Below are 20,523 nucleotides of genomic sequence, written 5' to 3'. Positions count from 1 at the left end.
ATATTTTTGTAGTCATCCTGGATTTAGAAAAAAATCAAAAAATTTGACCTAAGTTTTAATTTTTTTAAATAAAAAAAATATAAAACAAATCTTTGTAGTCATCCTGGATTTAGAAAAAAATCCAAAAAAAAATTGACCTAAGTTTTGATTTTTTTTAAATAAAAATTGTAAAAACATATCTTTGTAGTTATCTTGGATTTAGAAAACAATCAAAAAAATTTGACCAAAGTTTTAATTAAAAAAAAATTAAACATATCTTTGCATTCATCCTGGATTTAGAAAAAAATCAAAACAAAAATGACCTAAGTTTTATTTTTTAATAAAAAAAATTTAAGAACATATCTTTGTAGTCATCCATCCTGGATTTAGAAAAAAATTAAAAAAATTATCTAAGTTTTAATTTTTTTAAATAAAAAAAAATCTAAAAACATATCTTTGTAGTCATCCTGAATTTAGAAAAAAAATTGACCTATGTTTTAATTTTTTTAAATAAAAAATATGAAAACAAATCTTTGTGGTCATCCTGGATTTAAAAAAAAAAAAATCAAAAAAATTGACCTATGCTTTAATTTTTTTAAATATTTTTTAAACCCTCCCAAAACAATAATCCTTGATGTAAAAAAATAATTATCCTTACTACTTTTAATTAGTCTTTTTAAAAAAAATATTTTTAGGTTTTATGTTCTGGTATATTTTATTTAATTATTTTTTTTTCTTTATTAAAATATCTAAAATATTTATTTACATATAAAATTGTTTATAACAGAAAAAACTCAAAATTGTCAAAGCCAAAATTTTTACCAAATTCCCATTTTGACAACTTCGCACAAAAACGCTTTCAAAAGACTAGATTCCACTTAAGCCCTCCTCTCCTTCTTGTCCTTCAAACGTGCATAACAATCGGGAATGTTGCGATAGAAGTCACACAACTTTGTCTCCGGATTGAATGCCAAATAACGGCCACAGTTATACAAACGAGGATGACCATTGACACAGACGAAATATTTCTTGCACGTGTTGGGATGGGGATAGTAGCGCAATTCTCCCTCAGGGGTCACATCCACCTTGACATTGGCATCATCCTCCTTGGGTGGGGGACAGGTGAAACCCAAAAAGGCCTCAGCATTACAGTCCTTAACTAGATCGGGCCAATCGCATTGATAGCTGTCGACATTGAAGGCCAAACCTTCTGGGCACTTGGTAAGTGTGGCCTCACCATGGGCACAATTGTGATAGACACCACACTTGGTGGGATCACCCAGGGGATAGAAACCAAATTGACGGGGACATTGTTCAGTGCCATTGGCCGGTTGCAGACGGGTACGTTCCTTGCACGTGGAGAAGGGAGAATAGGTACATTCACCTGCCGCCTTGGCACGTGGATTAAACACCAAACCATCGGGGCAAAGTTTTTCCTCGGCAACGCCATCCACACATTCATAGTAGGCATCACATTGTTCGGGATGGGGGAAACGGCCCTTGGGTTCGGGACATAGGGAATCGGCAAAAGCTGGAAGAATTTCGGAAAAGAGAGAGAGAGAGAGATAAATTTAAGTGAAAATGAGATTAATTGATATCTAGTTAAAAACAAAAGACTTAAGACACAAACTTTATGTTTTAAACAAAAGATTTAAGACACAAACCTTAACAGCTTGGATTTTCTAAAAAAGAGGGGAAACAAAAGACTTAAGACATAAACTTTTTATGCTTTAATTATAGCAATTGGTATTATTTATTTAATTATTTATTATTTTTTTCCTTTTTTTGGGAACTATTGTCGAATTTTGAAAAACATTTTCCAAAACATTGTCGATTAAAAAATCTTGTTTCCTTTTTAAAAAAATATTTTTAATTTTGAAATTATTTTTAATTTTGTTTAGAAAAAATCTTGGATTTTAATATTTTAGTTTTGAAAAAATGTGAATTTAAAAAAATTAAAAATTGTCTGCTTGTCTAGAGGGTGTATATCATTTGATAGGGCCAAAACGTGCCCCATCGAAATAACGGTTTTAGATCCTAGGTCTCGTTGGACCAAATCCGTTTCAGTACATTTGGAGTCGATCTAGCGATGTCCGTCCGTTCGTCTGTCTGGCTGGCTGGAGCACATGATAACTCTCGAAGGGAGTATCCGATTTGGTTCAAACTTGGTGCATCATAATATTTTTGTCAAACTTAGATCAAGTTCGGAGATGGGCAAAATCGGTCAACTCCTTCTGGTACCTCCCACACAAAATGTCAAAATTCTCTTAGAAAATAATTTATTACACAGAAAGAGAAAGAATAATCCAATTTTGCTTCAACTTTGCAAATCCTAATATTTTCATCACTTCTAGGTCAGGTGTGAAAATGGACAATATCGGTTTACTCCATCTAGTACCTCCCCTAAAAATGGTCAAAATTTTGAATAATTACAACTCTCATAAAATGTGATGTAAGAGTCCGATTGTCTTCAAATTTCACACATTCCAATAATTTTATCGACCAAAGGTCTGGTGTAAAAATGCAATATTTCAGTTCGCTCCTTCTGGAACCTCCCCCACAAATGGTCGAAATATTCAAAAAATATATATTTTTTGCACAGAAAGAGAAAGGATAATCCGATTTTGCTCCAACTTTGCAAATCTAAATATTTGCGTCAGTGTTAGGTCAGGTGCGAAAATGGATAATATCGGCCCAGTCCTTCTGGCACCTCCCCCACAAAAGCTCGAAAATGTGAATATCCATGAAGCTCATAAAACGCGAAATTAACATCCGATTCAATTTAGACTTGGCACATCTGAATATTTCTATTAACACAGGATCTGTTATAAAGACGATAGAGATTGGACCACTCCTTCTGGTACCTCCCCCACAGAGGGTCAAAGTTTTAAATAACCAAAACGTTTATAAAATCTGAAAAAAGCATCAGGTTCTCTTTATATTTCACACATTCAATTATTTCTACTAACCCAAGATCTGTTGTGAAGATGGAATATATTCGTCCTCTCCTTCTTGTACCTCCCCCACAAAGGGTAAAATTTTTGAAAATTCATGGAGCTCATAAAACGCGAAATTAACAACCGATTTCATTTAGACTTGGCACATCTGAATATTTCCATAAACACAAGTTGTGTTATAAAGATGATAGAGATCGGACCATTTCTTCTGGTACCTCCCCCACATAGGGTTCAGAATTTTAAGAAACAAAACGTTCAAAGTAAGCCAAATAAGCATGCAACTCTCTTCAAATTTCACACACACACAAGATGTGTTGTGAAGATAATATATAGCTGCGAATCCCTTCTGGTACCTCACCCACAAAGGTTCACAATTTTCAATACTCTTATCTGTCATAACTTACAAAACAAGTCAGCGATTCTTCACAGCTTGATATATCTAAATATATGTCTCTCATCTGGAATCCTGAGATGAATATGGATTTTATGATGAAGTTATATAAAGAACGAACCTGGTCTGGCATTTATTTAGGTCCGACATGAAATGGAGAATATTGGCCCATTCCTTCAGAACCCACTCCATAGATGGTCAAGAGTTTAAATAATCATAACAGAAGTCAAAATATATTTAAATAATCGAACATTGGCTGAGGGCACACGTCTGTCGGCAGAACCGAGTGATATTTTTTAACTGTTTTTTTTTTTAATTAATGATTTCAAAATTGTGAATTTTTTTTGAAAAAAAAATCAAAAACATTATTTTTTTCTAAAATGTTAATTTTTTAAAAATATTTTTAAAAAAAATTTTATAAATTTTATTTTAGAAAAAAATTTGAATTTAGAAACAAAATTCCAAAAACTATGTGCGTGTTTTTTTTTAAATTTATGAATTATAAATTGTGAAGTTTTAAAAAAATGTGGACTTTTTTTGGAATGTATTTCTTATTTATAAATTGTTAAGTTCTAAAAAATTGTGAACTTTTTGAAAAATCGAATTTTTTTTCCAAAATGTTGACTCTTTTATATAAATTTTTAATATTTTATTTTTGAAAAGAATGTGAATTTTCAAAAAATAGTTTTCCGCAAATTGTGTTTTATTTATTTATTTATTTTTTAAATTAATAAATTAAAAATTGTAAGATTTTTAGAAAAATAGTGAACTTTTTTGAAAATATCGAAAAATTATTTTTTTCAAAATGTTGACTGTTTTATATAAAATCGTATATTTTTATTTTTTTTTTTTTTTTTTTTTTGAAAAAATGTACCTTTTTAAAAATGGTTTTCCAAAAATATATATTTTTTTTAATTTATAAATAAAAAATTATGAAATTTAAAAAAAAAATCAAAAAATATTTTTTTTAAAATGTTGATTCTTTTATGTAAAATCGTAGATTTTTAATATTTTATTTTTGAAAATAGTTTTCCGCAAATTGTGTTTTATTTTATTTATTTATTTTTTTTTTTTTGAAATTTATAAATTAAAAATTGTAAGATTTAATAATTTAATAAAAAAAAATATTTTTTAGATTTAATATTGTATTTTTTAGTGATATTTGGTGATTTTTTTTGAAAATATCAAAAAACTTACTTTTTTCCAAAATGTTGATTGTTTTATATAAAATCGTATATTTCTAATTTTTTTTTTTTTAAAAATGTGCATTTTTAGAAAATGGTTTTCTAAAAATATATATTTTTTAAATTTATAAATTAAAAATTGATTAAATTTAAAAAAAAATTAAAAAATATTTTGATTTAATTATTTGATTTAAAAAATATTTTGAATGTTGATTCTTTTATATAAAATCGTAGATTTTTTGTAAGTTTTTAAAAATAGTTTTCCGTAAATTGTGTTTTATTTATTTATTTTTTTTTTGAAATTTATAAATTAAAAATTTTAAGATTTTTAGAAAAATAGTGAATTTTTTTTTTTTGAAAATATCGAAAAATTACTATTTCCCAAAATGTTGATTATTTTATATAAAATCGTATATTTTTATATATTTTTATTTTTTGAAAAAAAATGAGCTTTTTTAGAAAATTTTTTTTCCAAAAAAATATATATTTTTAATTTTATAAATTAAAAAATTATGAATTTTTTTTTAAAAAATCAAAAACGTATTTTTCTCCAACATTTTGATTCTTCTAAAAAATTTTATTTTTTTAAAAATATAAAAAATAGATAATTAAAAAAATAGTATATGTTTTTAAATAGTTTTCTAACGTACCTTTAGATCAATTAAAGACATTGCTCTGATTTAAAACAAAAGATTTAAGACACAAACTCGTTATGGTCAAATTAATTTATTAGAATTCGTCTTGTATCGGTACAAAAGCCAATTAACATTTGTAAAAAATTAATATATATTTGTGTAAGAAAAAAAATATTCGTTATTTCAACTATGGACTAGAAAAAAATTCTATCGGAAATAGGCAAAATTAAAAAACTTAACAATTGACTCCTCATTGTTGTCTTTATTTATGGCCAGCCTTTCTGGCAGCAGCGGCTGACAAACGGGCATTCTTAATTTCAATGCCTCTCTGCTTGATTTCAGGACTGCAGCTGGGTACATTTTCAATATCATCACACTGTTTCAGCTCTTCATTGAAGGCCTGGTCTTCACCACAGGAGATACGTCTGGGACGTCCTTCGATGCACAGGAAATATTGTTGGCAATTGTTGGGCGATGGGTAGAAGGTGTATTCCTCCTCGGGTTCACCCAGCAAGGGGGATCTGGCCGGCAAGGGGGGACACTTGAAACCCAAGAAAGCCTCAGCATCACAGTCTTCAACTACATCGGGCCAGTCGCATCTATAGGTGGCAGGATTCCAAGCCAAACCATCGGGACAATCGAAAATGTAACCACGTCCCGAAGCACAGTTCTTAAATTGACCACAATTCTTTGAATCACCCATGCGATAGTAACCAAATTGCCGAGGACAATCTTCGGTGGCCTGTGGTGGTTGGGTCCTAGCCTGGGGTTGATCACACTCCACATCGATGGGATAGCCACAGGGATAGCCGGTGGATTTTTCATTAAACAACAGACCATCGGGACACAATTTCTCCTCGGCCACACCATTTTTACACTCAATATAGGCATCACAGGATCCCGACACGGGGTAGGTGCCATTGGCCTGGGGACAGGAACCAGCAGCCAGGGCTGTAAATATAACCAACAAAAGGAGAATAAAAAAATTCCAATTAATAAACTTCATTTTCAACGGCTTACCTACTAGAAGGTTATTGAGTCTAATTTAGGAATCACAATTTTATTTCTCTTTTTTTCGAAATTTTGAAAATCACTTTTAACAAATTTATAAAAAAATCGAATTGAAATTTTTTTTAATATTTTTATCATTTCAGAGGAAAACTATGCACGGTTTTTTTGTAACAAAACTTTTTAAAGGCTATCGCAACTATATATGTCCGATCCCCCCTCCCCCCTTTGTGGGGGAGGTACCAATCTCCATGAAGGAATGATCCAATATCTATCATCTTTATGACAGATCTTGTGTTGATGGAGATGTACCAAGTCTGAATGGAATCGGATGTTAATTTCGCGTTTTATGAGCTTCATGGATATTCAAAATTTTGACCCTTTATGGGGAAGGTACCAGAAAGAGTGGACCGATATATTCCATCTTCACAGCAGATCTTGCTTCAGTATAAATAATGGGATGTGTGAAATACAAAGAGAACCGGATGCTTATTTCTTAATTTACAATCGTTTGGAATTCAAAATTTTGACTCTTTGTTGGGGAGACACCTGAAGGAGGTGACCGATATATTCTATCTTCACACCAGACCTTGAGTTAATAAATATATAGTGATGTGTATAATTTGAAGACAATCGAAGTCTTTTTTCACATTTTATAAGCGTTATAATTATTCCAATTTTTGACCCTTTATGGGGAAGGTACTAAATGGAGTGGGCCGATATTGCCCATACGTGACTCAGCACTGATGCAAATATTGGGATTTGCAAAGTTGGAGCAAAATCGTATTTTCCATTCTCTTTCTGTGCAGTGAAATATTTTTGGAAAAATTCGACTTTTTGTGGGGGAGGGACAAGAAATCGATCTTAATTTGTAATAATATTACGATGTACCAAATTTCGGCCAAATCGGATACTCTCTTCTAGAGTTGTCGTGCGCACCAGGCAGACAGGCAGATAGAAGAACATCGCTAGATCAACTCCAAATGTCTTGAAACGGTTTTGGTCCAAAGAGACCTAGGATTTAAAACTGTTATTTTGGCCCTATCCAAATCATATATACCTTATTTAGCCACATGGCTGAGGGAATAAAAATCATCGATTAGAGCTCTTAAAAAATTCTTAAAAAAATCCAGGAATATGTTTCAAAAAAGTCCTCCAACATGTTCTCTTAAAATTATTAAAAAAAAAATCTCGATTATAACTTTTTCAAAATTTATGAAAGAGTCCTCAGTCATAGCTCTTCAAAATGTTTTCAACGTTTACAGCTCTTCAAAAATCGTAAAAAATCTTCGAAAACTTTGTTAAAAATCAAGTGTTATAGCTCTTTGAAAAATTAAAACAAAAAAGTAAAAAAAAGCAATAAGTTCGACAGTGCCGAACTGTAAATACCCTCCACCATTTGGAACGAATTTGGAAATTTCAAAAAAAAAAAAATCCGGGCCGAACTTTAAATACCCTTCACCGTTTGGAACAAATTAAAAAAAAATGTCCAAAACATGAAATCCGTTAAAAATTCTGTTAAAATCTTTAAAATACCTATTATAGCCGTTATAATGGGGTCTATACGAAGACTTGGTCCTGCATAGGCAACTTTTGTCATACATGAAACGTGAAAAAATCCGGCGAATAATATACCTAAAATCATCAAAATACAGAATATATGGAGGCACCATTATATCGGGGCTATTCGAAGACCTGGACCTGCATAGGCTGTCACAGGCAATATCACCTACTAGGAACTTAAAATATGAAATTTCAAACAATGTCGGTGAATATTGTATCTAAAATTGTAAAATACCTAATATAAGGAGGTTCTGACAGACAATTTTCTAGCATAGACTGTAGTTCCATTACGAACTCAAAATTCGAATTTGAAACAATTCCGGTGAATAATGTCGCTAAAATCATTAAAATACCGAATATTGGGAAGTACCGTTGTATGAGGGCTATACGAAGACGTGGACCTGTATACGCATCTTTTTGACTCTAGCGTGATTACAACAGACGGATGGACAGAGGGACGGAAAGGGCTAAATCGTCTTAGAATTTTTCGCTGATCAAGAATATATATACTTTGTTATGTCTGAATTTATTATATCGATGAGTTACAAACGGAATGACGAACTTATTATACCCTATAAAAATCCTCGATTTTTGAATTCTATTCAAATATATGACTCTTTTTTCTTTAGTTGAAAGGAATTTTTTTTGAAATCGGTACTATAACTCTTCTCTAAATTTTCCCTAAGAAAAATATTCTTAAAATTTTCAAAAATAAAGTTCTGGATTTCCCTAAAATCAAGTCATTTATTGAAAAAAAAATACATAAAATAAACATATACCCCATAACAGCTTACAAACCCTTGAAAAAAAAATTAAATGCGAAAAAACAACAACAGCAAAAACAAACCCCATTTTCAAAACCGGCTCAATTACAATGTGATGAAATGTGAGAAATGTGTAGTGCGCTTGGCATTTGGAAAACCACAAACAATTATAAACAAAAAAAACAACGAGTAAATAATTAATGACAACAATTAACTAGGGATTGATGCACTGAGTGTTAAATGCTCTAAACCAAAACAAAAGCAACAACAACAACAAACAATGTCGATAAATAACCTTAAAGTTTTATTTACATAAATGACAAATTATCCACACAAACACAGCCCACCTAATTTGTCTTCGAAAATAAAAAAAAACTACAATAAATGACAAATTAAAAAAAATATTCGTTTTTTTAATTTTAACTATATTTCTTTAAAATTCTGAAATTTTTCAAAAAAAAAATTTTTTTCATTTGAAAATTATTTTTTTTTAATTTTAACCTGATTTCCTTAATATTTCGGAATTCTACGAAAATTTTTTTACTGATTTTTTATTTTAATTTCAAAATTCTCTTTTTTTAATTTTAACGACATTGTTTTTTTTTTTAAATTTTAAAATTATTTTTTTTTAATTATAGAGAATTTCCTAAAAATCTGAAATCCTGCAAAAAAATTTGTTTTTTTCAATTTTAATTTTTTTTTTTAATTTTACAAAATTTCCTAAAAATCCGAAATTCTGCAAAAAAAAATTGTTTTTTTTTTAATTTTAAACTTCTTTTTTTTAATTTTACAAAATTTCCTAAAAATCCGATTTTTTATTCTTTTTTTAGTTTTAAAATGTTATCTTTAAACAGATTTCCTTAAAATTCTGAAATTTCCCATAAAACAAAATATATTTTATACCTTCAGCCTTATGGCTACAGAGGGGGATTTTTTTTTAATTTTAACCCGATTTCCTTAATATTTCAGAATTTAAAAAAAAAAATTACTGATTTTTTTTTTTCAATTTTAAAATTATTTTTTTTTTTTTAATTATACAAAATTTCCAAAAAATCTGATATTCTGCAAAAAAAATTTGTTTTTTTTAATTTTACAAAATTTCCTAAAAATCCATATTTTTTTTAATTTTAATATCCTATCTTTAAACAGATTTCCTTAAAATTCTGAAATTTTCCATAAAACCAAATATATTTTATACCTTCAGCCTAATGGCTACAGGGGGAGGGTATATATCGTTTCATATGGCCAAAACGTGCCTAGTCGAAATAACAATTTTATACCCTAGGTCTCATTGGACCAAATCCGTTTTAGGACATTTGGAATCGATCTAGCGATGTCCGTCCGTATGTCTGGCTGGTACGCGTGATAACTCTCGAAGGGAGTAACCGATTTGATCCAATCTTGGTACATCGTAATAATATTGTCAAACTTAGATTGAGTTCGGAGATGGGCAATATCGGTCCACTACTTCTAGTACCTCCACCACAACAGGTTGAAATTTTCAAAGAAAATATTTTAGTGCACAGAAAGAGAAACTATAATCCGATTTTGCACCAACTTAGCAAATCCTAATATTTGCGTCAGTGCTAGGTCAGGTGTGAAAATGGACAATATCGGTCCACTCCAACACGTACCTCTCCCGCAATGGGTCAAAATTTTAAATAATTATAAGCCTTATAAAATGTGTTGTGAGAGTCCAATTGACTTCAAATTACACTCAACGCAATATTTTTACTAACCCAAGGTCTGGTGTGAATATGACTTGTATCGGCCCACTCCTTCTGGTAACTCCCTCACAAAGGGTCAGAATTTTGAACAACCCTATAGCTCGCAAAACAGGAAATGAGCATCCGATTATTTTGAAATTTTGTACATCCCAATACTTCTACATAAGCAAGATCTGGTATAAAGATGATAGATAGGGTCTGGTGTGAATATGACTTGTATCGGGACACTCCTTCTGGTAACTCCCTCACAAAGGGTCAGAATTTTGAAAAACGTATGGCTCGTAAAATGCGAAATGAGCATCCGATTCTTTTGAAATTTCGTACATTTCAATACTTCTACTTAAGCAAGATCTGGTATTAAGATGTTAGATATTGGACCACTCCATCTGGTACCTACCCCACAAAGGGTCAAAATTTTGAATATCCATGAAGCTCATAACACGCGAAATAAACGTCCGATTCCATACAGACTTTGCACATCTCAATATATCTATTAACACAAGATCTGTTATAAAGGTGGTAGAGATTGGACTGTTCCTTCTGGTACCTCCCCCACAAAGGGTCAACATTTTGAATAATCAAAACGGTCATAAAATCCGAAATAAGCATCCGGTTCTCTTCAATTTTCACACATCCCATTATTTCCACTAACGCAAGATCTGCTGTGAATTTTGAATTTCTATGAAGCTCTAAAAGGCGAAATTAGCATCCGATTCTTTTGAAATTGGCATCCGATTCTTTTCCGACTTGTCACATCTCAATATTTTCATTAACACAAGATCTGTTGTGCAGATGGTAGAGATCGAACCGTTCCTTCGAGTACCTCCCCCACAAAGGGTCAACATTTTGAATAAAAAAACGATCACAAAGTCCGAAATAAGCATCCGGTTCTCCTCATATTTCACCCAACCCATTATTTCTACTAACACGAGATCTGCTTTGAAGATAGGATATATCTGCAAACTCCTTCTGGTACCTACCCCACAAAGGGTCAACATTTTGAATACCCATGAAGCTCATAAAAGGCGAAGTTAACATCCGATTCAGACTTGGCACATCTTAATATTTCTATCAACACGACATCTTTTATAAAGATGGTAGAGATCGGACCTTTCCTTCTGGTACCTCCCCCACAACGGGTCAAAATTTTAAATAATAATAACTCTCATAAAACGCGAACTTCGGAACCCCTCCCAATCATATTTATTTATGTCCGATACCAAATTTACAATATTGGTCCATTCCTTCGGAACCTACTCCATAGAGGGTCAACAATTTGAATAATCATAACGCAAATATTTATTTTTTTAAATAACCGAACATTGGCTGAGGTTATGCAGCTGTCGGTAATATCGACGGATTTTATTTAACTTTTTTTATACCCTACACCACAAGGTGGTCAGGGTATTATGTTTTTGGGCATTTGTTTGTAGCATGGAGAAGGAAGCGAGATAGACCCATAGTTACTCTTAAGGATCTCCATGGAATCACTTTCTGAGTTTATTTATGCATGTCAGTCCGTCTGTCCATGTATTCTTCTGAACAAAATGCAGGTCGCATTTATTATCCGATTAAGATGACATTTTGCACATATCATTTGGTTGGCCCAAGGACGAACCCTATTGAAATTGGAGATAATCGGTAAAAATTTCGATATAGCTCCCATATATATCTTTGTCCGATTTGCCTTTTATTGTGCACCAAACGTGTAATTTCAGCCCGAAAAGTATGGAATTTTGCACATACAACCAAATTAGGCCTGAAAATAAGTATGCCAAATTTGATCGAAATCGGTTCAGATATAGCTATAGCTCCCATATATATTGTTCATCCGATTTGTTATTTTTGTACTCCGCAGTCGTAATATGCACTCTGTAACAACAATATTTGGAGAAATATATCAAATGCAGCTCAGAATTACCTTTGTTAAATTTTATCGAGATCAGTTCAGATTTGGATATAGCTCCCATATATAACTTCGTCCGATTTACATTTTATTGTGCACCAAACGTCTAATAATTACCCAAAAGGGATGGAATTTGGCACATACGACCGAATTGAGTCTAGAAGCTAGTATGCCAAATGTGGTGAAGATCGGTTCAGATATAGCTATAGCTCCCATATATACTGTTCGTCCGATTTGTTATATTTGTCCTCCGCAGCTGTAATATGCACTGCGTAACAAAGATATTCAGGGAAATATATCAAATACAGCTCAGAAATATCTTTGCCAAATTTTATCAAGATAGGTTCAGATTTGGATATAGCTCCCATATATAACTTCGTCCGATTTACCTTTGATTGTGCACCAAACGTCTAATATTTGCCCAAATGGGATGAAATTAGGCACTTACGACCGAATTGAGTCTAGAAGCTAGTATGCCAAATGTGGTGAAGATCGGTTCAGATATAGCTATAGCTCCCATATAAACTGTTCATCCGATTTGTTATATTTGTTACCCACAGCCGTAATATGCACTGCGTAACAAAGATATTCAGGGAAATATATCAAATACAGCTCAGAAATATATTTGCCAAATTTTATCGACATCGGTCCCGTTTTGGATATAGCTCCCATATATAACTTCGTCCGATTTACCTTTTATTGTGCACCAAATGTCTAATATTTGCCCAAATAGGATAGAATTTGGCACATACGACCGAATTGAGTCTAGAAGCTAGTATGCCAAATTTGGTGAAGATCGGTTCAGATATAGCTATAGCTCCCATATATATTGTTCATCTGATTTATATTTGGGGAAATATATCAAATGCAGCTCAGAAATATATTTGCCAAATTTTATTGAGATAGGTTCAGAATTGGATATAGCTCCCATATATCTTTATCCGATTTCAAATTAATTGTGCACCAAATGGGCAATACAAGTCCGAATTTAAAAGATACAAATGCTTCGGCACATTTAGTCCTTTGAACTTTAAATTATAATTATAATCATGGTGTGTATGATTGAATTCTCCCATAAAAAACCTTTAATTGTTATATGGAGCTCTACTAAATTAGCAAAGTGACCCGACTTTAAGACTTTCTTTACTGGTTTAATTTAAAATTCTCTTTTTTAATTTTAACACCTTTTCCTAAAAATCTGAAATTTTGCTTAATTTTTTTTTTTGATTTTTTAAATTTCAATTTTTTTTAATTTTAACGACATTTCCTTAAAGTTCCGAAATTTTTCCATAAAAAAATAATTATTTTTTTTACAATTTTCACCATTTTGTTCTAATTGTGAAAACGAAAGACTTAAACAACAAACCCGATTAGATTTTTGCTTTTGGATTAACTGGCATCAATTTCCAATAAAGTCTATCAAATTGACAATAAATATTAAAATAAATTTTTTTAGCTGACTATTGTTGTTGTAGCTATCATGGATGCTGTTGTTATTGTGTGCTGTCTTCACATTGATTTCGCATTTAGAATTCAAGGTCACAACGTATCATCATCATCATCGTCGGTGTCTGTGTGCCTTGTGTGTTTGTGTTGGCATAAATCGTATTTTTTTTAGTTTAAATGTTAAATTGACATTGTTTTTGGTATTGTTGTTGTTGTTGCTGCGGCTGTTGTTGTTTATTCTTCTTTTGTTTATTGCATAATTTATTGACACATTGTGGATGAGCAGGTTTGAGGTGTGGATTTCTTGTTTTGTTTTGTTTCGCCTTTTGGGAGTCATCTACATACGGAGACCTTTTGCTTAGTTGGTGGCTATTGAATTTTGTTGCCCAGGGAGAATTCTGTGTATTTCCGATATGTTTTAAGCCGGTTTTCATTTTTTTTGGCAAAAAACCCCAACATCTCTGATTTCTAGAAATCATCTTTAAATGTCACGCCTGACAACATGCCTGATGATCTGATGATCATAAAATATTCCATTTCAACGAAACTAACCATGACAGCATTAACCAACCAATTTAAGATTTTCGTTAGTTTTTAAATTAATTATAAAACCTGATTTTTTTAATGCAAATATGATGATGATTTATATTTACAGGATTCCGTATAAGTCTGATTAGAATTATAAGTGAAATATATCCGCCCTATGTTCTACTTGTATTGGAAATGTAAAACAGATGATTGACGTAGATTTGTAAACTGGTTAACTAATTAATTCCAGATGTACCAGAAATGTGTAAATTTGTGTTTTCATTAAAAAATTAATATACAAATTAAAAAAAAATTAAAAATCTGTATCCAGTTTTGTAACAAAATAATTTAATATTTTTAAGATTCCGCATTTATTACACGTTAATTGTTGAATTTTTAGACAATATTTTTAGCAAATCCGTTGTTTCTTAAAAAAGTCTTTTCAAAAAATCCGCTTCCCATTTAAATAATATTTATAATATAATATTTAAAAAAAATCTACGTAAATTGGTAATCTTTTAAATAAAATTTTGTCCTCGCATATAGGTAATCTTTAAAAAATATTTAAAAAAAAGTCATATTTACCGGAGGTTCTTAAAACAAAATGAATAAAACGTTACATTTAATGGTAGTCCCTTTAATAATTTTTTTCCCCGGAAAAAGGTAATTTAAAAAAAAATATTTTAAAAAAATCCATATTCTTTAAAAAAATATTTATATAAAATTCATGTTTAAGGACGGTCTTTGACAAATATTTTTTAAAAAAATTACCATCTTCCATTCGCTCTTAAAAAAATATTTTTAAAATATTTACTTTTATAGGTAGTCCCTAAAAATATATATTTTTAAATAGCCCAGCATACATAGGGTCTTTAAAAACATATTTAAAAAATCTACTTTAATAGAAGGTCTTTTAAAAAAATATTTTTAACAACACCACACATATTGGTTGTTCTTAAAAATATTTTTAAAATATTCACATTTAACGATGTTTTTTACAGATTGTTTTTAATAACTGCTAGTTTGTGGGTGGACCTTAAAAATAGTTTTAGAAAACCTAAATTTGGTTTTTAAATATTTTTATATAACCTTAATACTTTGAAGATATTTGAAAAATTTTTAGATGTTTTTTTTTTTTTTTGTAATTTTTAAATAAAATTTTTTAGGCCTGGAACGAGTTCTTTGAGGTCCTGAATGTGGCTGTTTTAAATAAATGTTCGAAGATTTTTTAATGAATTTTTAAAATATTTTTGTTGAAGAATTTTTAGAAGCACTAAGGGGTTTTTTAGGAATTTTCTCAAGTCCTGAATGTGGATTTTTGTAAAGAATTTTTGAAGATTTTTAAATGATTATTGAACGATTTTCTTGAAGCCCTCGCATGGTTTTTAAAGAATTTTTTGAAGTCATAAATGTGGATTTTTAAAGAATTTTTCGAAAATTATTTTACAATTTTTTTTTTTTTGAAGATTTTAATGTATTTTTTGAAGTCCCTAGAATGGACTTTTTAAAAAAGTCCTGAATGTGAATTTTTTTAAGAAAAAATAATTAATGATTTGTTTGAAGCTATTTTAACAATTTGTTAAGCCCCGAATGGATTTTTAAAGGGTTCTTGAATGTGAAGTTTTTTAAAGAATTTTTTTAAGCCTGGTATGTGGATTTTTCAAAGCATTTTTTGAAGATTTGTTAATATTTTTTTTCACAGATTTCGTTTTTAAGATTTTTTGAAGAGTTGTTGATGTTTTAAAATGTTATCTGGACCCCTAAACGTAAAAAGAATGTATTGCCCTATTTGTGCATTTTTAAAACATTTTTTTAGCGTCTAATAATGGAGTAGATTTTGCGATTTAATTTTTGAATCCATAAATGTGATTTTTTTAAAATATCTTTTGAGCTCCCAAACGTGAATTTTTAAAACATTTAAAACATTTTTTGAAGCCCTCAATAATTTTCGAAAAAATGTTTTGATGATTTTTTAAAGAAACTTTTGAATATATTTTTAAAGAATATTTAAACATTTTTTGAAGCACTCAAAAATTTTTGATGTCTTTATTTTTTAAAGATTTTTTTGGCTTTTTTTTAAGATTTTTTCAAAGAGTATTTTTATTTGAAGGTTTTTTAAGGTATTTTTTGAGCCCTAAACACGAGTTTTTAAAGAATTTTATCAAAGCCTAAACGTTTATTATTTAAACAAATTGTCTCAAAGCCCAGAATTTGTTCAATGTCTTAAAAGTGTTTTTTTTTTAAGATCTCAAAGCCCTAAACATGGATTCTTTTGAAGAATATTCGTGGATTTTTTTAAAGAATTTCTCAAAGCCCTAAACGTATTTTTTTTTCTAGAATTTTCTCACAGCCCTTAACGAAGATTTTCTTGAATGGATTTTCCTGGATTTTTTTTAAAGAAAAGTCAAAACGTGAATTCTTTTGAAAATTTTTTTTAAAGAATTTTTTGAAGATTTTTTAAATAATTGTCTCATAGAACTTTCTCAAAGCCCAAACATGGGGTTTCAATGAAATTTTTGAAGATTTTTTGAACCTATTTTTTTTTAAAATTTTAAGAAGTTTTTGAAATCCTAAACGTGAATTTTTTAAAGACATTTTTTTAAGATTTTCTAAGGATTGTTTGAATCTCTAACCGTGGATTTTTTAAAGACATTTTTTAAGATTTTCTAAAGAGTTTTTTTCTCTAAACTTGGATTTTTTAAACACATTTTTTAAGATTTTCTAAAAAGTTTTTTTAAATCTCTAAACGTGGATTTTTTAAAGACATTTCTTAAGATTTTCTAAAAAGTTTTTTTAAATCTCTAAACGTGGATTTTCTAAAGACATTTTTAAGATTTTCTAAAAAGTTTTTTTTTTTTAAATCTCTTAACGTGGATTTTTTAAAGACATTTTTTAAGATTTTCAAAGAGGTTTTTTTTTTAAATCTCTAAACCTGGATTTTTTTAAAGACATTTTTTAAGATTTTCTAAAGATTTTTTTTTTAATCTCTAAACGTGGATTTTTTAAAGACATTTTTTAAGATTTTCTAAAAAGTTTTTTTAAATCTCTAAACGTGGATTTTTTAAAGACATTTTTTAAAATTTTCTAAAGAGTTTTTTTTAATCTCTAAACGTGGATTTTTTAAACACATTTTTTTAAGATTTTCTAAAAAGTTTTTTTAAATCTCTAAACGTGGATTTTTTAAAGACATTTTTTAAGATTTTCTAAAGAGTTTTTTTTTTAAATCTCTAAACGTGGATTTTTTAAAGACATTTTTTAAAATTTTCTAAAGAGTTTTTTTTTAAATTTCTAAACGTGGATTTTTTAAACACATTTTTTAAGATTTTCTAAAAAGTTTTTTTAAATCTCTAAACGTGGATTTTTTAAAGACATTTCTTAAGATTTTCTAAAAAGTTTTTTTTTTAAATCTCTTAACGTGGATTTTTTAAAGACATTTTTTAAGATTTTCAAAGAGTTTTTTTTTTAAATCTCTTAACGTGGATTTTTTAAAGACATTTTTTAAGATTTTCAAAGAGTTTTTTTTTTTTTTTTAATCTCTAAACCTGGATTTTTTTAAAGACATTTTTAAGATTTTCTAAAGAGTTTTTTTTTTAATCTCTAAACGTGGATTTTTTAAAGACATTTTTTAAGATTTTCTAAAAAGTTTTTTAAATCTCTAAACGTGGATTTTTTTAAGACATTTTTTAAAATTTTCTAAAGAGTTTTTTTTTTAATCTCTAAACGTGGATTTTTTAAACACATTTTTTTAAGATTTTCTAAAGAGTTTTTTTTTTTAAATTTCTAAACGTGGATTTTTTAAAGACTAAATCTGAATTTTTAAGAAGTTTAAAGGTTGCCTTGATTTTTTTAAGGAATTTTTTAAGTTCTATTTTATCTTAAAGCTCTATTGTAATTTTTTATATAATTCTTATGAACGTCTTTAAGAGCTAAAATCGTTATTTTTTTTGAGTCTTTTAAAAATGAAGTCCTTCAAATTCACGGTCGTGGATTATTTAAATATTTTAAAATAATATAATAATCAAGAACTAAATTATTTTTCAAGAACTTCCTTTAAAGCTCTTCAAAACTACCAGCATTTTTACAGAGTCTTTCAAACATCTTCTCTTGGAATATTTGAGGTTAAAAACTTTTTTTCTGGTGTATCAATGTTGATTTCTGAGAACGTTAAAAGTAGGTTTCAAAACTATTCGAATATCCGTTTCCACACTTGTATTGAACGATTTTTTTTTTCTTACAGTAGAGATTAAATTAAAAAAAACAAAATTTTTCTTAAAAAAAATAAATTCCAAAGACGGTATATTGGATTTTAAAAGAATAATTTTTAATTTTTCTGCTACCATTATTTTTTAAGAAATTCGTTTAAAGTTCTTCAAAACTACCAGAGCCATTCAAAAATATTTTTTGGAATATTTTTTTCTGTTTAAAGGTTTTTAAAGTTTTTTTGAGGAAATTTTGTGTGAATTCTCTGGTGTCAGGCGTATGATGCTATGCTGTTCTCAAATTCCACAAATTTTTATAATTTTTTATAATTTTTTTTTATTTTTATTTTTAATACCACCATTGAAAACAAGTAAAATTGGAAGGAGATTTCAGTTAATATGTTTTTGTACAATGAGTGCATGTCCTTGAAGGACATTCAAATTTTCCTTATTTTCTATTATTTGTTATTTTCAAATACGAAAAATATTTATAGTCACTTTTTAACCAACAAACTCCAACGTCGTATTGAAAAAATTTGGTTAATAAGGTGTTCGTGTCTTAAGTCTTTTGTTTATTTTTTTCGCAATTAACACCAATTCAGTTGACATTTAAATGTTGTTTGCATATCTTTTTTTTTTCTTCTTTTTATTTTCAAACACAACAACATTTTTTAAACTATTGCAATTTATTTGTAGTTTATCTTGTTTATTTTTTTCGTTGCAAAATTCATAAATAGATAAATAAATACTAACCCATTGAGCCAAACATGGCTAAACACACAACAGCACTTAAAATAATTTTGGCCATTTTTTCCGAGTTTTTTTTTTTCTTTTTTTTAATTAAAAGTTATTTTAAAATAACTTTGATTTTTGAATAAAAATCAAAAATCCTTTATGCGAAAATTTAAACTTTTCCAAATGCGAACTGAACGATACAAGCTTCGGCTATAGACTGATGTTGAAAAATCAAAGGCTGCTATAAGTGGGATTGTTGGGCGACTTAAGATGAGCAGCAAACGGACGGAGACGGCAGCAAAAAAAAAGCTCATCTAAACTTAAACAACATTTTTTTTCGGCGAAGAAGTTCAACGTGAATAGCATGTGCGTAAGAAGCTGGTGTATATAACAACAAGAACAACAACTACAACAACTAAATAAATAAACATTTATGAACACGATTTTTTTTTAAAAAAATTCGCACCCAAAAAATATTTATGAGATGGGTAGAACAGCTAGCACACTTCCAGTTTCAAATGATCGAACTGGAAATATTTTTTTTTTTTTTTATAAAAATTAATTTTTTTTGTTTTATCAGCCAAAGCCGTGTCACTCATTGACTGGCATTTATGCTAATGATTGATGCTAATAATTTATTTGTCTTTTTTTTTTTTTTTTTTTTTGATTCCATTTTTCTTAGGCGTTAAACTGTCAAATTTGAAGTTCGTTTCTAACAAAATCTGAAGGTTGACATTTGTATTGAATAGATTGAATTCCGGAATATTTTTTCTGACAGGTAATAAATTTTTAAAAATTCTGGGAAATAAAAATTCTTGTGATCTACACCGGGGAGATAATTTAATTTGGGGATTTTTCTTTTCAGCTACAAAAAGCAGCTAAGTTCCGCCGGGCCGAATTTTTAATGCCCTCCACCATTTGGAGGGAACTTGAATTTCAACAAATTCCGAAATATACCGCTTAAATGATGACCTTTATATATGGGCTATACGAAGACGTGGCCTACATACGAAATTTTTAGGCATAGCCTGTAGTACCAGCAACAAACTTCGGACGCGAAATTTGAAACAATTCGGGCGCATGATGTCGATAAAATCATCAAAATACCAAATATCGTGAGGTACCTTTATATGGGGGCTATACGAAGACATGGACCTGGACACGAAATTTTTTGTCATGGGCTGTACTATCCGTTTCGAACTTTGAATACGAAATTTGAAACAAATCCGAAGAATAATGTCGCAAAAATCATCAAAATACCAAATATCGGGAGGTACCATTTATGGGGGCTATACGAAGACATGGACCTGCGCACGAAATTTTTAGGCAAAGGCTGTAGTATACGTTACGAACTTTGAATACGAAATTTGAAATCAATTCCGGTGAATATTGTCGCTAAAATCATAAAAATACCGAATATCGGGAGGTACCGTTATATGGGGGCTATACGAAGACATGGACTTGGATACGAATTTTTTAGGTATAGGCTGTAATACCCATT

General features: G+C 29.5%; 1 protein-coding gene across 2 annotated transcripts; it reads right to left on the bottom strand.

Moving 5' to 3' along the window:
- Positions 1–685: 685 nt before the first annotated feature.
- On the bottom strand, positions 686–19,251 carry LOC101897315 (protein obstructor-E). 2 transcript variants are annotated; one of them, XM_059132153.1, is made up of 2 exons: positions 19,041–19,251; positions 686–1,510 (listed from the first exon to the last, which is right to left on the bottom strand). In XM_059132153.1, the coding sequence occupies exons 1-2, from the start codon at positions 19,093–19,095 to the stop codon at positions 858–860; spliced, it is 708 nt and encodes a 235-aa protein (XP_058988136.1). In that variant the 5' UTR covers positions 19,096–19,251; the 3' UTR covers positions 686–857. The 2 variants fall into 2 exon arrangements, with proteins under 2 accessions (XP_058988136.1, XP_005190168.1); XM_005190111.4 differs by lacking the exon at positions 686–1,510 and adding an exon at positions 5,222–6,097.
- Between the last annotated feature and the right edge of the window lie 1,272 nt (positions 19,252–20,523).

The sequence above is a fragment of the Musca domestica genome, unplaced genomic scaffold, assembly GCF_030504385.1.
Source record: "Musca domestica strain aabys unplaced genomic scaffold, Musca_domestica.polishedcontigs.V.1.1 110, whole genome shotgun sequence".
Lineage (NCBI taxonomy): Eukaryota > Metazoa > Arthropoda > Insecta > Diptera > Muscidae > Musca > Musca domestica.
This window is presented reverse-complemented; position numbering and strand designations above follow the sequence as displayed.